The 17,651-nt window shown below is 29.1% G+C and overlaps 2 protein-coding genes across 2 annotated transcripts in view; one reads left to right on the top strand and one right to left on the bottom strand.

Moving 5' to 3' along the window:
- The window catches only part of LOC106678472 (cytochrome P450 4c3), a 16,759-nt gene extending 5,928 nt beyond the window's left edge, over positions 1-10,831 (top strand). Inside the window, exons 3-7 of the mRNA XM_067052509.1 lie at positions 4,434-4,543; positions 6,180-6,248; positions 6,325-6,490; positions 7,362-7,541; positions 10,644-10,831. Coding sequence (XP_066908610.1) covers positions 4,434-4,543; positions 6,180-6,248; positions 6,325-6,490; positions 7,362-7,541; positions 10,644-10,831 — 713 coding nt within the window. The remainder of the gene's footprint in view (positions 1-4,433; positions 4,544-6,179; positions 6,249-6,324; positions 6,491-7,361; positions 7,542-10,643) is intronic.
- The window catches only part of LOC106678476 (hrp65 protein), a 95,243-nt gene continuing 88,090 nt past the window's right edge, over positions 10,499-17,651 (bottom strand). Inside the window, exons 12-15 of the transcript XR_001342777.3 lie at positions 12,879-12,937; positions 11,363-11,438; positions 11,066-11,154; positions 10,499-10,827 (exon numbers count right to left, since the gene is read on the bottom strand). The gene's annotated coding sequence lies outside the window, so the exon portion shown is untranslated. The remainder of the gene's footprint in view (positions 10,828-11,065; positions 11,155-11,362; positions 11,439-12,878; positions 12,938-17,651) is intronic.

Below are 17,651 nucleotides of genomic sequence, written 5' to 3' on the forward strand. Positions count from 1 at the left end.
AAAAAACATAGTACATAATAAAAGTATAAGTAAGATTTTTTTAATTTCCCGCCGCTGGATCTTATTTTGTACACTAGTATCAAAAACATGATCCTCTTTGCAATCATTTCGGTATCTATATCAGCACCTACCGTGAAGAAGTTGATAACTCGCTACCTAATAACTCGACTTATCAAATACTTTTTTGGAGAAAGGAGTATAATGGAGGGGTACGCTTCCAGGGCGAGTGACGTCAGAAGAGGGAGATTATTCCTTCCGTAGGCGTAGCAACCAGTGCGCCATATTTGACAGTTGAGGGTTGCTGTCACCCTGTATGTCAGAAATGGCTAGGCAGAGGATTAGAAAAAAAAAGTTACTCAAAGTGTGCTCACATTTTATAGTCCCTTTTGGAATTGATTTTTTGAATTACTATTAATTGTCAGCCACTTTTTAGTTCTAAACATTACATGTTCTAAAAAATAATGTTTACTTTTTTTTTTAAATAAAAACTTTGTCCATTATACCAGAAACAATTATTTGTATTAAACTTTATATTTAAATATTTTCCTTAAAATAAATTAATTTATTATTGACTAAAAAATTGATCAAGTTAATTCAATTTTATATTCACTTCTTACTTTATTAGAACAGAAGAATGAGCCTGAACAGAACAGAGAAAGAAGTATTATTGAGAACAGCTTAATGTATTTTCAGTATAGATATATCAAATTATTGGAAATAACATATACTACAGCTTCTTTCTCTTTGCATTTGGGATTAAATGGCCGAACAGATAATGACATTAAAGTGCGAAATCCCTATTTACTTACTAACCTTCGAAGGGGGTAAGCTGAATTTTTTAAGATACGGAAAACAAATAAATGGCTTATATATACATAAAGGGGCCCTAATATAAGAAGGAACCCAAAGAAAAGTTAATATAAATCGATCTGCGATTTTAAAATAAATAGCATTCCCATTTTCTGCATCTTTTAAAACACATAAAGGGACCTTAGTACGTTGCAATCTTAAAAAGTAAAATACATCGATACGCGATCTTAAAATCGATAGCATTTTCATATTCTTCATATCCTAAAACATAAAAATGGACCCTTATATGTTAGAAATCAGAAAATTTAAAATAAATCGATACGCCATCTTAAAATCGATAGCATTTTCGTTTTGCGTGTGTTAAGAAACATATATGAGGGCCCTAATACATTAGAAATCAGAAAAGTTAAAATTAATCTATACGTGATCATAAAATATATTTATGTACTGCCATAGGTCTGTAAGACAAAAAATGTCCTCTTTATACGAATACAAATGTATTCCGAAGGTTAATAATTTAATTTTTTCGAATAAGAGATTATTTGTCCATAAAATTGAAGAATACAAATGTATTTTAATGGTTATTCGAATTGTTTTGCCCGAATAATTGATTATTCGTGTAAAATAATGACGAATGAAAAAGTATTCGAATGGTTAATCATATGTTCTTGTACGAATAATTGATTATTCTTGTAGAAAATTCACTAATACAAAAATATTCGTCTCTCGTCAGTCGAATATATTTGCCCAACTCTGCCTTCAAGGGGAATAGCCTGATCCCCACACCTTAGCGTCATTGTGCTTAGAGGGTTATGGCACCCACCTGATTTCTTCACGGTTGGTACGGAAGTAGTATGGATTCAAGAATGCTAAAGATATTAGAGATTGTCAGGGAGCCAACTACCAGAATGTTGACTAGAACCATACCCAGAGCCATATAAAAATTATATAAGAGATAGTAAAATCGGGTTTTGTTCCGTATAGCAGTATTGAAAAAATACTAGGTAATTGTATTATTGTAGGCATCTTAAGGTCCTGCTATACGTTTGCCAAATTATAGCACATTCGCGCTTGTGGATAGGTTATTTAGATTGATTCATACAAGTTGGTCTGAATTCGTGTACAACCCGTTGGGTATCACCTTTTAGACACAAATCAAAGGGGGTTTGGACAAGCTTGTGCTGCATCTACACGTTTGTGCTCAGTTGGTATTGTTCTAACACTGTGGAGAGATATATTTGTCCTCTTCGTGTTTTAATAAATTAAAGAATTTTTCTAACAATAGTTACTCAATAATTAACAATTGTTTAAAATTGTGTGTAAATACATAAATGTTTAATTCTACAAAAAAAAATCTGGATGTTCAGCATTGTTACTATGGTTAGACAGTATTTATTGGGTTGCTATGGAAACAGTAAATGGTTAACATATCTGACGAAAAAATATAATTAATTCAATATTAGTAGGATATTAAATGTTTAAAATTATTATCAGATGTTGGGAATATTTGACTGTAGGAGAAAAGCATTGGTTATTTATAAGAGAATGTAATTTCTTATATTAACAAAAATAATTTAAAATTTAATAATCTAAATTTAAATTTAAACATTAAAATATATGAAATAAAATTTTATAATTTTCATAAAATACTTGATAATTGAATCTTGATTGAAGTTCTCTGTTGTTTGCGATGACTTCTAGTAATTCTTCTCAATCATGTTCCAATTCCTTATTTCACTCAAATTAAGTTTTGTTTGAACAATATTTAACATATTTGATCATGGTCATCTTAACAAATTATTCACTGTATTGCTTTTTAATGATTTTGTAACTATTTATATAATACTCGAGAAAAGATTTGAATTTAAATAAATTTTCTTTTGACATTTCACATGCATCTTGATTTGGTAAATTCTTGAAAAGAACTGTCTCTGATCTCTAGTTCCAATGCCTGATACTGGCTTAATATCGATATAAATGAAAGTCTTTTTTATTTTTTAATTGTCATCCGCTGTCTTTTTATGTTTAAAAATAATTATTAATTAGTTTTTAAGCCTTTAAAAACATAATCTACATCTTTGATATAAATTACCACGTTGTATAAGTTTCCGCTGCATTATATATCATCAATTGTCAGTGCACACCGATCGGCATATTTTTTATCTAGACTCCATTGTTCCGGCCTCAAAACAAAAACCACTTTCACATTCAAAATATTAGAATTTAAAAATCGAGAACTAAAAACACTTATTTCATTTACAAATGCTTAAATAAATGTTATCCAATATTATGAAATCTTTTGTATGTATTCAATTCTGAAATGATATTATAAATGCGATTTAATCATCTACAGATTTTTATTTAATAGAAAAAAAGTATAACTCTAATTAATACATAATAATGTACATTATTTCATAAATGATGGTGTGTGTAGACTTTTTTTACTAACTGTGTTTAGTAACAGTGAACACTTTTTGATTTTATTTAATAAGAGATGTAAAATATCACTACAATATATTGTTTCAAATCTTGCCAATTAATTTTGGTTGTTTATTATTTAAAAAATATATAATAAATAAATGTTATTTATTGGAACATTAAATGTCTTGTGTAATTAAATTAATAAGTATCTTATTAAAGAGAGAGATCCATGCAGGCCAAATACATCGGGTTGCCACATAAAACAGCATACTAATCAATCCGTGATCGGACATATATATTTACATGTTATAATAAAAAGAAAGAAGACAGTCCCCCCCCCCCCACAGTTTCCTTTTACAATCAATTCCAGTCTTTACACTAAATACAAATATTTTAATTCATTCCTTTTTTCTTTCCCCTTCTTGTTCCTTCCATTTCACAATTTTTTATTTCATTTGATTGACAAATTCACTCTCCCGAATTCACCCTCTCAGATCCTCTCCAGTGACCCGTTAAACAAATTCACTATTAGACGGCAATGTGAGATCAAACCAGTAATAATAGTCACAGCAGTAGATCAGTTTACAGAAAAACAAACAAATAAATACATTTTACTAAAACAAAACTAATACATAGATTTAAAGGAAAATATAATAAAAAGTTGGTTAAAAGAAATACTTAAATGGATAAATAAGTTTAAAAATAATAAATAAATAAAATAATTTAATGAATAAATGAGTTAAAACACACAAATCGACAGTTCCACATACTAAAAGAAATAAATAAAACAATGAATAATCTAGAGCTACTCCCCATGCAGGTGATGATGTATGATCCCTAGGGAGTCCAAAATAATATTTTCCGCCAAGATCACATTATCCCCAATGCTAACACCTAGTCCTTCTAAGAAGTTCCTTGTTCTATCTGGTATTGTTCTGAGAGATTTAAACCAGAGGCCTCTCAGGTGAAATCTCTCTCTCCAAACTCGTGCAGAATTTTTCCTTAAGGAAAGGGACAAATTTTTCATATATTTCCTTTTTTCTCCCCCCTTTCCAGGTAATAAAAGTTGAATTTAATGAAGATAATAAACATTATCTAATATTTCCATGGATTTTTATTATCTACCATCTTCTTTGCCAATATTTATGTTTCACTTTATTTATCTTCATTTTGTTTCATTGGCTATTTGATTTGTTTTTTAGAAGGTAAAGAAAGAGTAGCTCTCCTGGACTTACTATTAGAAACTCAAAGAAGATCATCAGAATTTACTGACAAGGACATTCTCGATGAGGTCAACACTTTTATGTTTGGAGTAAGAAACTCAATTCAACTTCTTTACCTTTTTCAATATTAATTTATAACTTTTTATATACAATAAAATCTGAAGTAATTTTTTTTTTAGGTTTAATTTATTTTTAAAGAGAATATCAACAAACTATTTTTGAAATCAAGATCAATTCAAACAAAATTGATTTTTAATAGAATAAGTAGAAAACTTTAAACTGCTAAGGAAAAATTAAATCATACATAATCTTTTTAATTTCTTGAGGCTGGTATTTATTGTTTAAATAAATCAATTGGTATCCACGCTACGTCTCAACAATATTATATCATCAACAGTCCAATGTTTCAGTCATCTTAAAGGAATATCTAACAATTAACAGTTTATATTATACATTCATTTGTAACAATTTTAACAACATTATTATTAACTTAAAATACCTTAAATATAAATTTACATTCACATCCCATTATTTAAAAATATATATAATATATAATAAAGAGTGTTGAGACTTAACATGGATACCAATTGATTTATTTAAACGAAAAATTAAATATTAATCACAAAACTACATATAAAAATCTTGTAATGTAAGAGATTTGGGCATTTTATTTGATTCCAATTAAAATTTTATTGAATCGTTATCTGCCCATTAAATCTTGAACTTTAAAAATTCTCGGTTTTATTATGAGGTTTAGTAAAGACCTCCATAGTATTAATGCTTGAAATATAATATTTATATTCTACTCTTGTTTGCTCTAATCCTGAATTTTCATATATAGTGTGGTTTCCCAATTATTTATATAAAATTTCTACATTAGAAATTATTCAGCGCAGATTTTTAAGATTTAATAGGAAATTAAATCGCACCTTGAATATTGACTATTTTGTTTGTTAAAGAAATCTCTTGAAACTTGCAGAGCTAACAGTAATCTGATAATATTCCTATAGAAAGTGTTAAATTTCAGAATTGACTCAAAGGAACTTCGAAAATTAGAATTAACTGATCAATTATTGTATCCCTAATCATAATAATAACTACCAGGTAAATAACATAACAAAGTGCTTTAATGTTATTTTTGCTCAAAATAATTATACTTATTATACTGTTAATAAAATAAAATTAATGAAAATTATAAGTTGATTTTTTTTATTTCTGTACAATTAATTTTTCTCTGATAAAAAAAAAAAAGGCCATTCCTTTTTAAAAAAAACCAAAACCATTTCCACCTTCTTCTGGTCATCCGAAACACTCAGTCCCACTCCCAATCTATTTAAGTTCATGGAATAGAAATGACATTCTTCAAATATGTGACTGACCATAAGTACGCTGTATTGACATTTTGGTGGTGGGTGCTTATTAATCAAATATGCATGAGTTAAATTTGTATGACCTATTCTTAATCTGGCAATAGCTACCTCCTCCCTGCGATGGGAACGGTTTGATGTGGTCCATGGTTTAATGATTCTTTTTTTTAATTTATGTGTTCAATTTTGGTTTAGATAATGTTTATATGTTTTTATTAGATTGTTTCAGTTTCTTTATATCTTTTTATTATTATTGAATTAGATGTGGTACTCTGTTATTATATCAGTATTTCATTCCCATTGCTATAATACACAGCATAGTGAAATGAGGAAATTATCAGTATTTTATCATTTGCAGGGCCATGATACCATCACATCCTGTATCAACTTCACCTTCTACTTCCTAGCCAAGAATCCTGGGATTCAGGTATATTGCAGATTTAGTTCGGCATTCGTTTGTTAAAAAATATTCTAAATTCTGACTAAATGATATCTTTGATTAGGAGGAAGTACTGAGAGAAGTTCAATCAGTCGTCGGAGAAGAAAACTTCACTTTGAGCAATCTGCAACAACTTAAATACTTAGAACGTGTAATAAAGGAATCATTGAGGATATTACCAGTTGCTCCGTTCATACAAAGAGCAGCAAAGAAAGACATCAAACTGAGAAGTATTGCTTACATGCAGTGTTTAATTATAAATAATTACTAATTGAACAAAGTACTGAAACTTCATTTACATCTTATTATAAATTATACAAAGTAATATAATCAGATGTAACCTGGTTAAGTGGGCCCTGGATATGTCAGAAACCTTCTCTACTGATAATTACAATTAGGTCCTTCCTGACACTGAAATAGCTCTTGTTACAGAGCATTTTTAAAACTTCGTAATTGAAGTTTGATTTTTTAGCATTGTTTTTATGTAAAATAATAAAAATAGTCAAGATTTGTAATGTTACTAAATCTCTATTTGAGCCTATCAGTTAACAGGATGACCAACTCTGTTAAATCATTCTTACTATTTTCAGTATTAATTCTATAACATATCTATATTTCTGATATACTTTTGTAAAATAAAAATGTTATAATTTTGCAGCGTAAAATATTATAAAAAGTATTTTCTGAAAACTGTTGTGGTAAGAGTTGTCAATCTGTATACTGAGAAGCTCATTAGAAACATGATTACCGGAAAGTATTCTTACAGTGAATAATTAAGAAATATCTGTTTTGAAACAGGCGAGGATTAATTTCAACTCCAAGTGGAGTAGGTAAGCGGAAATGTTGAGATGCGCACTCTGCACCAGATTTTTACAATTTTGTTTGATCTATTTTTTTTACTCTATTTATTATAATTTTGATTTAAACCCTGAGAATGTCGCACACATTTTGGCAAACACAGACTTCTAATTAATTTTATGTTAAAATAGTTACTCTGGCCGAATACTTTACAACATATATCCACATATTGTTTTGCTAATCACTTAATACATTCTATAGCTGTACATATTACCATTATTTTGTAAAATATTTCTATTATAGGTGGTTACATCCTACCGGCTGGAAGCACCATCATAATGATGATTTACGCTCTTCATCAAAACCCACAGTACTATCCCAACCCACAACAGTTTGACCCGGATAGATTCCTTCCAGAAAATTGTGTTAAACGAAATTCTTATGCCTACATACCATTCAGCGCAGGTCATCGAAACTGTATAGGTGAAAATCTCACACTTGATATAATTAGCATGTTTAATTACTAACATTGGTTTTATTTAATTTTTTTTTTTTTAATTGAAGTTTGTTTCTCTTATGTATTCTTGTCATCACATACAAAAATTTCTCACTATAATATTGTCGAGACTATGTAGGTGTCGGTTAGAGTGGTACTCTGGTGGATTGACCGTGCCAGAAGATTTACCCTGAACACAGGTAGAGAAGAAATAAGTAGTATAGAGAAGATAGGAAGCAGATTCTAGTAGCAGAGATGAATCTAGTGGACTTGAACTGAAGAAAGAAAACAGTACTAGTTGCAGGAATGAGCCTGGGCGGACTAGTATATAAGGATACTCTTAGTTACAGAGATCAACTTTATGGACTAGGAGGTAGGAGTAAAATCTTAGTGGCTGGGATGAGCCAGCTAAGATCAATGTCATATTAGGAATGGAAAGCAAGGGAGACCAACCAAGAAGTAAAGATCTACACTTTGATAGGCATAAAAAAAAAATCTCATTTAATAAATTAGAAATGGTTGTCCCACCAAGCTACCATGAGAGGCTTATGCTGCCAGTATAAGGTCTAGATCTCTCCCAGGGCGAGCGCATACTATAGAGCTAGTGCATTTGGCTGTGACCAAGAAGCGGTCACATCTAATATTCTCATGGTAGTTCATTTGGTCATTTTGGTTTGCTTTCTTATTTAATCAACATCGCTAACAAGTACAAATAAAAATCATTAATATATAAAAAAAACAATATGGTTTTACAATAGAATATTATTTATAAATGCAATAGATTCTGAGGTGCTCATATCTTATGGGTTCTGGGGGAACTCCGTGCAGCTTCAGTCAGATGTTGGCCTGGCTTCTCTCGCTACAATATCATATACAATAGAATTTGTAAAAAATTGCTACGGATTCCCTGGGTTGAAGTAAACCTCACTTTAATTCTTAACAAAAACAATATAACTTGATCCCCTTGATCAGTACTTGACCTCAAGAAACCCTAAATGGTCGGTTGGAATATCAGTGAAACGATAGATGGATATTGCGTTTGATCATGATCATGAAAGGGCAATACCGATGGATTAAGGACAAAATTTTGAAATTCTACCGTTCTGAATTTGAAGTGTAGAGGAGGCTGTGAGTGCTCTGTTTATATTGTGCGTTTCACTGGCAAATGCCAAAATATTGGCCAAACAAGCTTTCTGTTAATTGTGAACAGAAAGGTATATTGCACAAGATCCTTACTGTTAGATATCTATTTTACAAGTAAGCATCAGTTGGACAGAGATCGCTTTTAAAGTATGACTGTTATTTCAACTGAACACCCAGGGGTCCTATTAGGATAGAAAAATCCGGACCTACACCAGGAATTATAAAAGATTACAAAGGGTATGACATAGAAAATTGATAAACCAACTGAATTGGAATGGATTGTAAGTATAAAACAATATCCATTAAAACTCACTAAGTTAGTAGTTAAGTTTTTTATTAATGACTTTCTTCTTCATAACTGGCACTGCACCAAACAAGACGTTTGACTTTCTCAGTCATTCTCACCAGATATGCATAGTCTTATACAATGCCAGCATCATTATAAAGATCCATCAGCTCAGATTCAGTGCCCTATCTAAACTCCATTATTACACACCACCACAAGAACCAGTTCTGTGGTGATCCAAGGAATGCCCAGCAATTTGATCCGTAGATCACCACGGAACGAATAGTTTTATAAAGGTGTACCTTGGTAGCCCTAGATATCTTTCAAGTCAATGCTACACCTATTTTTAGCATTTATCCAACAATGGATTTTAGGATTAATATCATTTCTGGAGTTGTGCAGTTATTTTCTTGAAGGTGTTCTGTACCTGTCTATTAACATGAATTCCACCAACGGGATTGGCATACATGTATTTTGCCTTTGTTTCGTTTATCACTAGTCCTATCATTGCAGTGTACCTCTGTAGGTAGTCCCACCCACCCACCTTGACTCTGGATCTAGGCTGTAGGTAAAAAGAAGGAATGCATGACATTCCCCCTGTCTGTACTTGCTTCAATTCAGACAATACTTCACCTTCTTCATTGTCATATGGACCAGGTTTCAGAGGGATTCCTAACTTTAGCATTCCATTGAATTGTTTCTTTCTTAAAACTCTGTCACAGCCTTGAAATCTAATAAGTGGTGAGTACTGATCCCAAATTACTTTTCCCCACACTATTTGCCGTTTCGCCAAGGGAGTTCTTTGAAACACCTATGTATGCCTGCAAGCGTGAACAAACCTTTTGTCCCCATCTATCTTAAGATAATTGTTATGGATTTATTAGCTTCATTTATGTATGTAGAAAATGTTTCTCTTTGTATTCAGTTTTGAATTCATAGAACAACAAACCCAATATATATATATATATATATACATTCTTTAATTTTAGTGAGATCTCAGGTTGTTATTTATTTCTATATTCTTAACATGTAATGATTCATAAATGCAGGTAAATATTTTACATGGGTTTAAACAAAAATTATAAGTATTAATTTTGACTTATTGCCAGGTATATTTTATTAATCATGTTTTTACTGTTATTATATTACTTTAATGCCTACTTTAATATTTTAATTTAGACAAAATGTGACTATTAATAAAAAAGAGTATATTATTGTTATTTGGCATTGATTTCATTATGCCTTTAAATTCAATAACATTTAAATCGATAATTTTTTTTAAGCATTTAAGTGCTGAATTTTACTATGAAGCCAATGAAAGGCAGTCAGTCGAACAGGCAGCTTTGAACCAGAACCACTGTTAAACCCATTTACATGAATACCCATTTTCTTTTTAGGCTATTACTTGATAAAGATAAATCTCAACTGTTTAAATGTAACAATGAGATATTAAAGCTAAAAATTTAGTAGTTAAAAATATATAAGAGGCAATAATAATTGATAAAATATGAGAAATTAAAGATTAATCAGTTTTATTTATTACAATTATGATATAAAATTAATAATAAATAGGATGTCCCTTAAATGAGAACTTTAAAGTAATAAACAAATGTTTATAAATTTCATATTGTTAGGAACATCTCTAATTCTTTGTCTTCAGGTCAAAAATTTGCTTTACTGGAAATTAAGGCCGTAATAGCTGCAACCGTAAGAAGATACAAATTACTCCCGTCAGAAGACATCAAACCAGTTGTTCATATTATCCTGCGATCAGCCAACGGAATCAACTTGATACTGGAGCGTCGTAACTCCTCACCAATAAGCGATCACCAAGAACTTCAAACCTGAGACAAATACATAACTCAACGTCAAAATCTCATAATATTGTGAATAATCAGTTTTGTAAAATAGTTGATGTACAAATTATTTTATTACCACTGTATTATTAATTTATTTAATGTAAATAAACAGCAATGCTCAAACTGATGTATTTAATGTTCAAAATATATTTTAGTTTATTTATTTTTAAAATTAGAATTAATGCTATTACATCATTTTCATTTATATTAATTTATTACTAACTTCGTGCACAAGAATCATCTAACTTCCTCTCTCTTGAGTTTGAGTACTTTTCACAAGAAGCAAACTTCTTTTGTCATTGTTTTCTTCTCCTGAAATAGTAAAAAATAAAATAAAAAATTAATTCTAATCATGAATAGAATTCATTCATAAAGAATTTCACAACCACATCATAAACAGAAAAAAAAATAGTTATTTCTACTATTCATATTAATTTATTTCAAGTTATTGGTTATCATTTATTATATTACATTGTAAAAACTTAAACATAAAATCAAGGCAAAACTAAAGACTATTTACCTTAAATAGAACCATCTGGCTATTTATCTCCTTTTGCCAAGTTCAAACCTCTCTTTTTGAACTGATTTTTTTCAACCTGAAATAAAAAATTATAATTTTTAATTTCTAGAATATAATTCAGTAATTCAATGGGCTACATATCCCAAAGTGTATTGATATAAATATATTCATTTGAATACATAATTACAATTTATATTTTCAGGAATCATACAAAAGCTACAACATAATTCTCTATTTTCATTTGCTTCTCATAGTAAAAAAACCATTTAACTTTTTGAAAACAAAAAAAGCTTGATAATAATTGTAGGTATTATTACACCACCATTTCTTTCCTTCAATTATTAAGAGCATAAGTTCCACAATCTACAAAAGCTCCTAGCTTTCAATATCAAGTACTTCTTTACTTCATTTACTTATGCCTCTGCTGTCTTTAGTCTAAACTCATTCGTCCCCTGAACATATTCCAGTTGTGATCAAGAGACTTTATCATGCAGTGGTTATTAACAAGGGGAATCAAAGTATTTTTAATTCTATCTATTCTAAATTTTTAATTTAACATATTTCTTCTCACGGGAACCTTCTTGCTTCAATAATTGATACTTGTATTATTTTGATATTGTTTTTCTTCTTTGTTTAATTAACGTGCAGCACAATGTCAATGATCACTATAATAAATTTGTTATGGATTTGGTAATTTAAATATGAAATTTAATCTTGGGCAAAGGGTTCATTCAATCATTAAAGGCTAAATCAAGTGCTTGGGATTGCAATTTCCTTCTATCCTTATTTTTTTTTAAGGTTTGAGACTAAGTGAGTGAGACCTAAATGAAAAAAGAGGTATCAGCTGTTTAAAAGCTGTCATTTTTGATAAGACTGACACTTTCTTATTTCCAATGAACTGTGATGACTCCAATAAATCATAAGTTGCCGATTCTCACAATAGCGTTGATAGCATCAATCCAGAACTAGGTTATCACCTTCTAACCAACATACATGCTGCTACATATTAGGTATATTTATTTTCAAAACCATCTTCAGTGTCGGGAAAAAGCTTTTTCTGGTGAACTGAACTTGTGAGTAAAATATACCATCAGTCTTACTTCTTACTGATTCCATTATCTAGTAACCAATAAAAGACTCTCATTCTTTTGAACCGTAAGATCACATCACGGTTAATTCAAATAAATAATAGAGGGCTTAGAATTATAATATCTTCTCTTTTACAATCGAACATTAGAGGAATTCTGAAGAAAAATGTAACGTTCTCATGTAGTTTCAGCAACATGAGTAATAACTTGAAAAATCGAATACCTCTTTCGCTCTTTCCATAATTTAAAAACAAAGTAAAAGTACTGTATAAAATATTATAATAAAATAACAGAGAGCATACTATGTAAATTAATTTTAAAAATAAATTAGCCACTACAACACAAAAATGAACTACGTAAAAATATGAAATAAGGAGTATCAAATCTTGTTAAAAATAAAATAATATGTAATTTACCAATAAACATACCGTTTTTATTTCAATATTGTAGAACAAGGAAATTAGGCAGCTGAAATCAAGCTCCTCATCTGAAATAAACAGAATGTCAGTATCCAAAGTGGAAAGAAAAATAAATAATATTCATCCAAATGATAAAGCCAAAATCAATATATTGTCCTGCAATTATCATAAACGTTATAGAAAAAATAGCTCAATACATATTAACCTTACAAGTTCAAATATGACATTTATTTAAACACAATGCAACATTATAAAAGTTTTTAAACCACAGAAAAAAAAATCATTAAGAATCCATTCATAAAAAAGACCAAGAGTATAGAATTTATTATTTACTTTTTCAACCATTTAAAACAGAGCAGCATAGAAATATGAAATTATTTATTGTAATGAAATGGAGATAATTTATCGGCAAGAATGAACTAAAGAATTGGAAAGTATCTAAAGAAAATTTAAAGGTAAAATATTATAATGACGGATTTATATTTAAATTTAATTAAGGTAGGAAAATTCAATACTACTGTCACAGCTTACTTGCGACATCAGATAGTACAAAATAAAACAATTACTTTCATTGGCACACCACATGATCCAAGTCAATTTTCTAAAAAACTTTTCAAGGAAAGTAAAATCGATATGGAACTGAAAAATCGTTAAATAAGAGCAACTTTTTTAAATTTTAGGTTTAAATTAATTGCAACCTTTTAAATTACAAATACACAATACCTAACAGGTTACATTTATTTATTGAATTCATGCATTTTTATACAAACAGCCAAAAATCAAAACAAATAAAAAGGAAATATTGATATAAAATGATGGAAACACCATTAATATTCATTCCATAAAGATGGGATGTTTTTACATTTAATTATTTATTTATTTTTTTTAGATTGTCATTTCAGATTCACCCATGAAACTGACTCACTTCAAACTAACCGGTTCAGACCAATTCTTTTTCATTTATCAACAGGATTGATTAAGTATCATTAGAGCAAAGATTAGTTTCTGTAAAATTGAAGTCCGTAATGGAGAAAAAAAACATAAAACATCTTTGATGCAATATTATTGTTATTAATAAAACAAGCAATAAGAATGAACTGAGTAAACTGTCCTTTATAAAAACGGACTCATAATGCTCTTAAACTAACATCTTTTCTTCATTGATTAGCACTTAAGGATTATAAGATCGGTGAAAACCGGATAAAAAAAATTAATCACTGAAATATATCGGAGTAATGGAAAAATTTTAATTGCCACGGTTATTATCTATAACTATAGCAGTGAGTAAAAAAAATAAAATACATCAAAGAATAAAATTAATCATGCAAGAAAAACAATAACAAATATCTATGGTGTTCCTTTCATAGAAAAATCTGTTATTTAGAATACAATATAAAGAATATAAATTAACGAACTGACTCTAGCACGAAGGTTTGCATTATATTTTAAATAATTAAGGGGTTCAACAGAATTTAAATTATTTATATCCAGTAATATTTGTGTACTGACAAGATCTAACAAACTAATATATTAGATTATTCCACAATATACCATGGTAGTTTCAAGTTTACAATTTATTATTCAATATTATTCAATTACGATTTGAATTACTTAAAATAAACTATAGAGCTTTGCCATGATGTTACAAGGATATGTTTAACTTGTTGAACCTCAGAATGCTGGTTAGTACACAAAGATATAACTTGGCAGTACCACAAACAAATACTAGTAGTATTCACAATTTTATGCATTTCTGCACACTCTCGAGCATAAATCTTTAGTTGTCAATATATTCCTGTTATTAATTATTAGTTTATTACTTCACCTGAAATCTTCAACAGATCAAATATACTGGGGTCCTTAAGAATCGACTCACACTGCCCTTGATATTCACTTTTTTTTTTTTTAAGTTAGGGGGTCAAACTTGATGAAGCACATTTATGTCGCCTCAAGTTGTTTAAAGTTTATATTTGGCCCAGCCCACATCAAACATGAATTTTTAAAAGAATGAAGTATATTTTATGACGGGTTGTAGTTATAAATCAAATTCACGGATTTTATATTGATCAAAGATAGGTCTGACATACCGAAAAGACACAAATAAAAAAAAAAATTAATTTATGTATAGAGTCTTACATTAAGTAAAACGTGGGATAATTTCATATTAACATATACTTAAATTATTATTCAGCTGAAAAAGTTGGGGTAGAATTTACAAATGTGACATGTGTTTTTTGAAATTTGTATTAATTGTATAAATATATTATTTACTACCTGAAATTTTTCAACATCATTTATAGGGAAAAGAAAGGAACCCACCAATTAAAAAATCAAGCATCTAGAAAATTTGTATGTGCAACGCCATTGCACACTTACACTCTAAATATATCTCATTCAAACAATAACTTCTTTTCAATCAGTACCTAAAACTCTTTATTAGAAAGGAAGGAAAAAAAGGATTTTTACAACAGAATTTAAGTTTGAGGTCATAAAATAATTAAGTGGTCGTCGAAGCACAGATAAAAACAATTAATGAAATTTTGCCCATCCCAGTAATTCTTAAAAGAGTGAAAAACTTTTAAAAAAATAACTTCAGCAGTCAGCACTGTTAAGTTAAATGAAAAATGTTATCAAAATAGCAGTATACCTAACATACATATTTAAAAAAAAAAAAAAAAAAAGGGAAATTCAATTCATTGATCCTAGGTGACAATGAAGATGGTGTCCAAGAGGACATTCTTAACAAGTGGTAACCTATCCCCTCCAAACAACTTGTCACTTATTTATCTCGTATGTCGCTGAAGGACATACAAAACTTGGAAATTTTTTTTAACATAATAGCAGGGAAAAAACATACTAATACTGGATTTTCTTTTCTAGGAAGTTGATTATATCAATTTTTTAAAATGCTGAAGTGAAGAAAACTTCTAATTAGAATATATTATTATTCTATATTTTGTACTTGAACTACGTTTCGGGATTTACCCCCATACTCATGTACTATTGCATCCTAAAATTGTAGCTAATAATTTAATCTTATCAACAATTTTTATCTATATATACAATTAAAATTCTTAAAATCAATATATACCTCAAAAAGGTAATAGACAGAACCGACTTCATGGACCTTAAGAACATCTGTTCTTCTTTTACCATGATCAATACTTCTTTTTCTACGAAGGTCAAGCTTCAGGAAATCTTTATTACAATTACCCTTGAGGAGGATAATAGAACAATTTAAGAATTAAAATAGCCAGCCAAGTAAAAATAACAGTGAACTTGCAATTTTGTACCAATCAGACAAAAGTAAACAATTGATAGTTAATTTTTGATTTTTTCATTTAGCAACTACAAAAGTGAGTAAAGTATTCTTAAAAGAAAGGCAGAATTGTAGATAAAAATTCCAGTTCCATTATAACGATGCAATTTTGTATGAGAAAAACAATTAGCTATTGTTAAATTTTAATATCGGTGTAGCGAGGAGGCAAATATAGTCCATGATGAAATTTAATACCATATTAATTAAATTCACCATTCAACAAAACGGGCAACTATAACATGAAATTTTTATTTTTTAACAGTAAAATGAGCTTAGTAAAATTCGTAAAAGCTTTCTATTTATTTATTACTTGAGATTTTACTTAAGATTCTAATTTGATGTACTTTTACAAAAAGTATGTATTTAATATTACAAGTGTTTCTATAAAATATATATGATAAATGATACGTCCTACTTTCCCCACGCCCCTTTTTAATTATACCATAACTGTGGATTTTTTATTTGCATGAATCAAGTTCTGGTTAAAATGTGAATTATTTTGTACACCAACTCATTTTAAATTTAAAATAAGGAAGGTAATAATAGCTAATATCGTAAAAAAAGGGGACAGGCAGGAATATGGCATCGAATAGCCATAATATCGAATAAGCCCTTTCAGATAGGGCTTGCCAAAAATGTTTTAATAAATGAATATTCTACAACAGAGACTCTTCTAATAAGAGAAAAAAAAATAGCAATGACAGCATTAGTAAAATATAGATGGTTAAAAATATATAAATCATAAACCGGTTATATTTATATGACCTGACAATATTTAACAATTTCCAAAGCAGAATGAATGCATAACTTATCAATTCAGAATTATGAAGATTTAACTTTCTCAATCGTGAATATATATATATAATATATTTTAGAAATTTACAACAAAAATAATAAAATAAAAATATTTAATTTCTGAACAGTAAGACGTTCATATTACAATCTTTCGATAAAAATAGGCAACATCTACAAATTAAGAACGCGTATGAGCAGAAAAACAAGCTAACTAGCACCACAATGAGAACTTTCTGAATGGTTGCACAACCTCAGTTTCTCATTCCAGAACTATTTATCTCTATTTCAAATATGGCTGTTCTGTTTGTTAGCAACAGGCATAATTTTATTTAAGGATATTTTGATTTATTATTCTGAATTTATAACATCTTATATTAGTAATATTTATTTTATATATAAATACAAAATGAGCAGGTGAATCAAGATTGATTTTTTGGAAAGATACATACTCTTGAGTGATTCACCCAGAAAATTCATAATTTACTTAGCGATTTCCAACAAACTGTATATAATATAAAACATTAAGGCCATAAACAGATAGGAAATGCATTAAAGGAAAGGAGTAAGTATTCCTTCAACACAGTCAAAGCCAGAAAGGAGAAAGTTTTCTTTTAACAGTCAAAGTCAGAAAGGAGTAAGTATTCTTTCAACACATTCAAAGTCAGGAA

This window comes from Halyomorpha halys, unplaced genomic scaffold (assembly GCF_000696795.3).
Source record: "Halyomorpha halys isolate HHAL.00 unplaced genomic scaffold, Hhal_1.1 Scaffold145.1, whole genome shotgun sequence".
In the NCBI taxonomy this organism is placed as follows: domain Eukaryota; kingdom Metazoa; phylum Arthropoda; class Insecta; order Hemiptera; family Pentatomidae; genus Halyomorpha; species Halyomorpha halys.